The sequence below is a fragment of the Lissotriton helveticus genome, chromosome 5_1, assembly GCF_964261635.1.
Source record: "Lissotriton helveticus chromosome 5_1, aLisHel1.1, whole genome shotgun sequence".
Taxonomy (NCBI): Eukaryota; Metazoa; Chordata; class Amphibia; order Caudata; family Salamandridae; genus Lissotriton; species Lissotriton helveticus.
The window spans coordinates 2071913435-2071922214 of record NC_136065.1 but is presented as its reverse complement, the minus strand read 5'-3'; the positions used below and the strand labels follow the sequence as shown (position 1 = coordinate 2071922214).

General features: G+C 42.4%; 1 protein-coding gene across 1 annotated transcript in view; it reads left to right on the top strand.

The window, feature by feature from the left end:
* Positions 1 to 5749: 5749 nt before the first annotated feature.
* The window catches only part of LOC144753994 (uncharacterized), a 41085-nt gene continuing 38054 nt past the window's right edge, over positions 5750 to 8780 (top strand). The window contains exon 1 of the mRNA XM_078641514.1: positions 5750 to 5848. Within this exon, the coding sequence (XP_078497640.1) occupies positions 5797 to 5848 (52 nt within the window). The 5' untranslated portion in view covers positions 5750 to 5796. The remainder of the gene's footprint in view (positions 5849 to 8780) is intronic.

The window sequence follows — 8780 nt, the reverse complement described above, 5'->3', positions numbered from 1 at the left end:
ACGGGCAGGGGGACTGGCACTGGTCACGGGCCAGTCGCGGACGGGCGCAGACGGGCTTGCCTTAGGCGCGCCCGCTGCACCCGCCCGCAGCGCCCGCCCGCTGCGCGGACGGGAAGTCCATCTATTCTTATACATTGAGAGGAGGGTGGGAGGCGTCCAAGAGCTGGACCACTACCCTGCCTTCCCCTAAGATGGCGGCTATCCATCTGCGTCCCGGCATCAGCGCCTCAATCGGCTGCGCCGGTGGGAAAATGAGTGCAGGGAGCCTTGAAGCGACGTTAATCTCGCGTACAAGGATCGAGTTAGTTGGTAAGTAAAAAGCACAATCTAAAATATATACAATGTTTAAAAGCAGTGTTGCCAGCTAAAATGCAGTAAATGACAGAGGGAGGATAGAGAGAGCCCCCAGCTTCCACCTCAGGGGAAAGTAAGCGTTGGTCTGAGCGCCCGAAATAAAGGGATCCTTAAATAACCAGGGAGGGCGGGAGGCATCCAAGAGCTGGACCGCTACTCTGCCTTCCCCTAAGATGGCGGCTATCCCTCTGCGACCCGGCGTCAGCGCCTCAATCGGCTGCGCCGGTGGGAAAATGAGTGCAGGGAGCCTTGAAGCGACGTTAATCTCGCGTACAAGGATCGAGTTAGTTGGTAAGTAAAAAGCACAATCTAAAATATATACAATGTTTAAAAGCAGTGTTGCCAGCTAAAATGCAGTAAATGACAGAGGGAGAATAGAGAGAGCCCCCTGCTTCCGCCTCAGGGGAAAGTAAGCGTTGGTCTCGATGTATGTGACAAATGTTACCTGATATGATACCTGAAAGTGTACCACCTTGAATCCTTTTCGTTTCCTGATGTATAAGAAAAATGTGAAAATAACGATTTAAAAAAAACCAAAAACTATCCATGACTAACATGTTATGGGTCCTAAAATACTGAACACAGGACTGCTGAGATTTCTGCAGCAGGTACCTGGAAGAGGTGTGGCGCCGCGGCCAGGGCGACTGACTCCGGAATCTGGGGATCACGGTTCGATCCCCGGCACCGGCGGCAGATTAGCCCAGCACCATGTGACTCTGGGCAATAGCTTGCTTAATCTTCCCGACGGCCCCCAGCGCCTAGAGACCCTTACGGGTGATTGTGCGCTTTACAAATGGGATTTATTATTATTATTATTATTACCTGAACCAACTGGGCTATTGAGAAAGCTCTGTGTAGTAATCTGCTTCTTATGTAATGCATCTCCCTGGCCCTGGTTCTCTGCCTGATACTCTTGCTATGTGATGTCATTTAGAATGTTATGGAGCTATGTGCTTGAAGTGAGAGCAGTTAGAGAAGATGGGCTGAGCATCCAGGAGGCTGCTCCTGGTGGGGCTTATATAAGGGCTTATATTAAGACTTACAATGGAATTTACCAAGATGTAACTTGAACAATAAACTACAACTACAAGAGTTGTCTACTGGACTTCATTGATTTCTACACTCAGGCCCATATAAACATCCCCGCTAGACTAGATGATCTTTTTAGTTGCTTGAGAGGTAAGAGGGAGAAACATTTAAAGCTAGCAATGTAATACAGTATAACCAGTTTGGTTACACAATACCTACAAGACAAATACATTTGGATTAGTAGGGTTTAATTATAAACTCAAAATTAAATTGATATAAATCAATCTCAGTATTACAGTATAAATATATAAGATAAACAAAATGAGACGAAATCTCCTAAAGAGATGTACCCTATTCAACAAAAAGCATACACTACTAATGCAAATAACCAGGAAAAATAATTGACATTTAAATGGTATCAGTTGATTTTCAAAGGAAAGCATGAGCACGCTCTTTCCCTCTACTACCTTAACAAGGAAATCCCTAAACAAAGAGTCTGAAATAAGAATAAGTAATGAAAGATGTCGGCTGTCAGAGTCTTCAGTAGAAGAGACTCTAACCATGTAATTTGAAAATACACAAAACAGAAGAGGTATGTAACCTCGAGAAGTCCTAAGATGTTTCTCTGTCCCTCACTATGTTGGTTGTATGACTTTACAACGAGTCCATTGCAACGCATGCCTTAACCACACATGCGTTACAACGTGAATGCCATCACCACGAATTTCCTTTACCACGAAAATGCCTTTTACATGCATACTTTTACAACGATTTTTGTTGTTAAACTATGCATGTTAATGGCATTTTCATGTTAAAGGATATCTCCGATCCCTTCAAATTAACCCTAAAAATGTACCCTTTCAATTTACCCCTGTGCAACACCACTTCCTCATTCCCCCTTACCTCTCCTCTCCATGATCTTCCGAGGTGATGTTGCACGTCGTTAAGAGAAGGAAGAAGTGCCTTTCCGTTTCCTCTAACGACGCCAATTGCCTCCACATCTTTTTTCTTCTTTATCTTAAAATGACGGACACAGACGTGTTTTTTTGGGGGGTCTCCCCCCCAAAGCCCTCTTTCTTAAACCCACACATTTTTGTCTCCCGAAACTCCCCCCCCCTTTTTTTTTTACTTTAGCACACATGCCGTTACTCCGTATCTTGTAGTAAAGGTATGCGTGCAAAAGGCTATTCGTTGTAACCACGCATGCGTTGTAACGCATGCGTGGTTATGGTTATGCATGGAAAAGGCAGCGTTGTAGTGGCCATTTCCCACTATGTTCAACATAAGATATTAGTCTGCATTCAAGGTAGGTCACGCGATCAGCTTCAGTAACTTTCACAATCGTGGCACAGGTTGACTACTGGCACCATCTTTTTTTCCGGAGTTTTATATAGTGCAAACCTGACCCGAAGGTATCAGAGCAATTTACATGAGTACCAGTTACGTTACATAAGGACATATTCATTTTTAATTGATTAAGAGATTTGCCCAGAATCATAGAATGTTGAGCGTCATTGCCGAGACTCAACCCCAGTTCCCCAGATTTGAGATTGACTACTCTAACCGTTAGGCCACATAATCACAACAATGAGTTGCTACTTCAATTGTCCTTGGCCATTCTTCTCCTCCTCCATTAGAACTCGTCTTCTTGCTCGTTACCGTGATTCTCCTTGCCAAAATCCACCTTCTCATACCTTACTATCTCAATAAAACACAAACCCTTCCCTTCTAACTAATGAGGCCCCTGCAGTGGAAACAAAATATGAAAGCAAACACATTCTACATTGAAGGTTAAATGCTAAAATCATTCTTATCTTGTAGCATGAGCTTGTGCTGAAACCTCCTTTAAAAGCCCCAAAAATCATCTCATCTTTAGTGCACAGGGTTCCAAATGCGAGCACATTTCTAAATGCTTAGCAAATGCAGTTTTCTAAGTGAATGAATAATTGCAATAATATATTCTCTTGCTTCATGTATAAGCATCTAACATTAGTTTGCACAACACATCATTTCATTTGCTTCATGTTATGTTATGATTATTATTAAATAAGTATTGCAGACATGTCTATCAATCACCTTTCCAGGCACACATTTTATAAATCTCATTAGTTTTCACCTGAAGTACCTTTAATATACAATACCCCATTCTCTTTTAGGGCCAGGTGTATCATGTATTTTACCATTTGCAAATGGCTCAATTCTCAGGTTCATGCCACCAGCCACATGATTTTAGCGATTCCTAATGCGTTGCAAATTGCGACCTACCTCATTAATATTCATGAGGTAGGTCAATTTGTGACCCACTAGGAAGCTTTAAATTAAACTAATGGAGTTTCATTCATTAGGAATACCGATTATCTAATGGTGAGTCAGAGAAAAGCGCAACTAGGTAATCGTTATTTCCAATAATGATAAATGTGGTCAATAGTAGAATTAATCACACAGAATATATTTGAGTGCTGAATACACATGATTATGACGCAATCATGCAGTATCTCAGAGGGGAGTCAAAACTCCGCTGCTCCACTAACATACCCGCATCTGGGCGTTAAGGATGAACAGGGCAAGCTGGGTAGCACACGTTTCAAGTATAGATTGTCCTGACGTTTGAATAACACATTTTTAAATATTTAGGAGGCCTATTTCTTCGTACAAAAATGAAAGTAGAAAAAGGATTAGTGAATCTTCTGGAAATGTGTTCAATTCACACAGAAGCCGGTGACAAACAGTTAAGGTAGGGAGCGGCAGGCAGTGGGAGTGGGGTAAAATAGTACATGAATAGCGTCGGGAGCAGCAGACAGGCACTGATTAAGTTGAATTAATCTGTGCTTCGTCCATGCTCCACCACAAGCATCGGAAATGACGTGTCCCATGAAGTTGCCAATCAGTGATGCTGCACAGAAGAGTGACACGGTGGCGCACAAACGGTAAGTCATGGGCGGGCTCCAAGCCCTCTTTTTAAACAAAAGAGGCTCACAAGCGACATGCATGGGCTAGAGCTTGCCCCTAAAAATAAGCACCTGATTAAGCAAGCAGTGGAAGGACTATAGTATTGGGCCTTCCCCAGGGAAGAGACAACCACAAAAAATGGAAGTGAATGCAGCATGCTCTAACTTGAAAGGGAAACGAAGGAGAGTGAAAATGAGGCCAGCCAATGGTAAGTAATGGACGGCCTCTAAACCCGCTATGAGTAAAAAAAAAAGAATTTTCAAAGCGACAGCGCATGCGCTCTCTCAGGCAATACTTAAACAACAATAGTTCCTCGCAGCCAAGAGAAAAAAAGATTGTGATGGGACAGCTACTCTGTGTAAAACATTGTACAAATAGGTAGATGATTACTTTGGAGGTAAGAGCTCTGTCAATACACCTCCAACCAACCCCGCTACGCCTATTTATAAAAATAGGTAAATAGGCGCATAGCAGAGAATAGCCAATGGTGTGCACAAAGTACCGGCACTACTAAGAACTGACAATAAGCCAGGTATCGGAATACATTATCATCAGTGAGGAAAGGAAAGTCCTGTTTGCCTCTCTCCTTTAGCTAACACAGCAAACAGCAAACCTGCAATGTCTGGTTAAATCAACACAGGAGGTAATACTGCAGAAGAGATATATATATTAATTAAGACCCGCACACCCAAAAATTCAAACACCCAAAGGCACCTGCCATGTGTTAAACTCCACTTTCAATAGTTAAAAGGGCATCCCCAATCCCTGCCTCTTGCCCACCTGGCAGAACTGAGCAGTGGGTGGTTGTTTCTTGATTTTATGTCAGAATACCGTATACAGAAATATTAACCGACATACATTTCCATCCCTCGTATATATATTATAAGGATAACATAGACTAGGGTGCACATTTTCTATCAACTCCAATGGGGTGATATTTTTGTACACTGTGTTTAGGGCATGAAATTTATGGCAGTAGATACTATGACAGTTATATTCTGTTACCAGATCCTGGTGGCTATGTGCCAGAACTGGTACTAATTTGAGTATGCTGCTGTAATGTTGGGTTGGGTTTCACACCTGCTTTCACTGGAAACCTTGTCCTAGTACACCCTGAGTCAGCAAATAAACATTCATGGTAATTGTTGCTTCCAAGAACAAACCTCCCCAACCTGGTGACACCAACCCTGTGCACTCTCTACAGGACAACATGTTTTACATAACTGTCTAGAGAACATTGTGCTAGCTTTGCCTACACCCTGGATTTAATTACTCTTTTCAGACAGTTGGGGAACAAAGTCTCCTTCCCCTACCCCGTCCCTCCATGAGCCAAGCCCTTGGCATGGTGACATATCTGGCGTTCTGCTGCGTATATAAGTTGGGCCGAGGATCATCTTGAGCTCTGGGAAGAGTCCAGGGTTTGTTTTACTTGACGCATTTCGATTGCCTATCGAAGGAAGAAGAATGAACAGCTTGGTCCTTCTGGCCTTATTGGCTTTTCTGGGCACCTGTGTCGGTAAGATATTGGGGCAACAAGATTTCAATATCTGAGTTACTTTCAATTTATTTGTACTTCGTGGATGGATTTCTTCCATAGACTTGGTGCTGGGGGCAGCCAACGTCTGGATACTTTTATCTTGGTCATTGGCTGGCCTATGAAGGGTTTTGTTGTTTTAAGTTTGGAGTGTGTTGGAGACAGTGAGGGACGAGGCTGTTGGGTCATCACTTGAAGAATGTGTAGCCGAGATGGAGTCTGCATTAGGGAAGAGGAGATAACTCCTCGCTGACCAATGCAGAAAACTGCAAAAACTTGCTGCCAGTCATACAGGGAGGGGGATGAGGGTGCACTGGTTTGGTGCCCTACCTCTACTGGATGATGGAAATCTGATTGATTGAGCCAGAGGTGAAGCATAACCACCGGCATTTTTTCTAGAAGGCTTTGTATTTTTTGTCTGGAAGTACACTGGCAAGGAGATTACAATGATGATTCCCTGGATAGTTTTCTTAAACAAATGTATGTTTGTCTGTTCCATGGATTCAGAATGAGACTTGCTTCCATGTGGTGTTGAGTCAAAATATAGAAACATAAATATGGTCAGATCGAAATATTGAGTCTGAAATATCGTCACACAGAAATACTGTGTGCAAGAATATCGTTGTCATGAATATTGATTTTAAGGTAAATAATATTGATTTGAACCGTATCTAAATCATTAATCTAATTTATAAAAATATTGAAATCATTACAATAGCTTTCAGAAATATTGTTGTTAAGAATATAGGGGCTGATTACGATTGTGGAGGGATCGCCACCGCCAGCCGTGCGGTGGCGATCCCTCCGCCATCTGAATGCCTATTTCCCCTGCCACATCAGGATGGTGGGGGAATAGTTCCGCCACAGGCAATCGTTGCGATTGCCTGGTGTAGTGATTCAGCCTTCTCGCCCGATCACAATGCTGGCATCAGCCAGCCTTTCCATGGCGGTGGAACCACCATGGAAAGGCTGGCTGAGTCTTGCTTCAAGGGGCCCGTTACGGGCCCCCTTTGTGAAGGAGGGCCCAGTTGTGCACTGGGGGGTACCCATGGTACCCACCTACATTTCCATGCACAAGTTGGCAGGCATCGCGCGGTGCCTGCCACATTGAGCAGGGAAATGCACAACATGGCCATTTAACATTGCGGTGGGTGCTGCAGCCTCCACAATGTTAAATTGCCAGATGCGACCAGCACGGTGGCGGTCACTTCGTATTTAGGAGTGCGGTACCTCCGCATTACTGGAGGGCGGTCCCAATTCCGCTACAATGGCAGGTCATCCTAATCAGCTCCATAGTATTTTTATTATTCTTATATATTTTAGAATGTATTTTATTTTATATGTCATAAAATGTGTGTATAATTGTTGCTAATTTCTTTTGATATCATTGTTTAATTGTTAGTAGTTTTGAAATTTAATTTCCTATAAATACATTTTTATTTTTAGTGCTGTTGTGGGTTGTGGGGTTTATTGTGGTACAGGATTGGAAGTAAATTAATTATAATTAATGAATTATTACTTTTTAATTATTATTTTTTAATTGATAATTATTTAAGGTAATTGGATATATTTGTTTTAATTAAGTGTGACATGCAGGTTGTGTTTTTTAGGGGTATAAGGTGGTAAGTAAATTAATAATTTAAAAATACGTTTTAATTAGTATTAATAATTAATTATGTAAATTGTGTAATATAAAAATTATTATTTTGGGGGGCATTATTTTTGGATGGGTAAAGAGTGTTTAGGAAATTAATTATAATAATACCCCTCCCTACTCTACTCCACCCTGACTTTATCTTTAAGGACACCCTTACCAAAAACAATGCCTCCTGGAAGGAATTTTGCCCAGTATCTGAATCTACTGTCCTTAATATCATCTCTAAACTCAAACCATCTTCACACACCAATGGCCCTCTTCCTGCCCAGTTGGTTCAGGAACTCAAACATATCATTGCCCCCATCTGGACCAATATCATCAATTCCTCCCTTGCCACTGGTTGTGTCCCAGCTTCCCTTCAACTAGGTCTAATCTCTCCCATCCTCAAAAACCCCACCGCAGATCCTAATGACTTGAACAATCTACGCCCTATCTCTAATCTTCCCTTCCTCTCCAAAGCCTTTGAAAAATGTGTACTTTCCCAGTTAGACAAACATATCACTTCCTTCAATCTCCTCAACGTTTTCCAATCTGGCTTTAGAAAAGGATGCAGCACTGAAACTGCCATGCTCAGTATCACTGATGATATTCATCGCTCTCTTGATAAAGGCGAATCCTTCCTCCTTATCCTCCTCGACCTCTCTGCTGCGTTTGATACTGTCCACCATCCCACCCTTCTTAATACTCTCAAAGAACGGTTTGGGTTCGAGGGCATTGTTCACCAATGGTTCACCTCATATCTCCAAAACATATCCCAACAAATTAAACTCAGTCACTGCCTCTCCAAAGCCCAACCTGTCTCACTTGAGGTCCCACGAGGCTCTATCCTTTCCCCAACCCTATTTAATCTATTCATGGAACCACTCACCATTATTCTCAAACAAGCTAATATCAGTTACCACCTCTATGCTGACGACACACAACTATACTACAAGATCAAATCCCACCATGACATCCTTCTCCTCAATGATACCTTGACTAAAGTCCAAGCCTGGTTCCATCTTAATCATCTCAAACTGAATCCCCAAAAAACTGAAGTCATCCTTTTCACTCCCAAAAACAGTTCTCTGCCTATTCAACTCTGGATCAATGATATCAATGCTCTCAACTGCTCCCTCTCCACCTCTAACTCTTTCAAATCCTTGGGCATCAGCATTGATAAGAATCTTACTCTCATCCCTCACATTAAAAATGCTGCTAAAGGTGCTCTCTTCTCCCTTCTCCACCTTAAAAAAATCAAACCTTTCATTCCAGCGG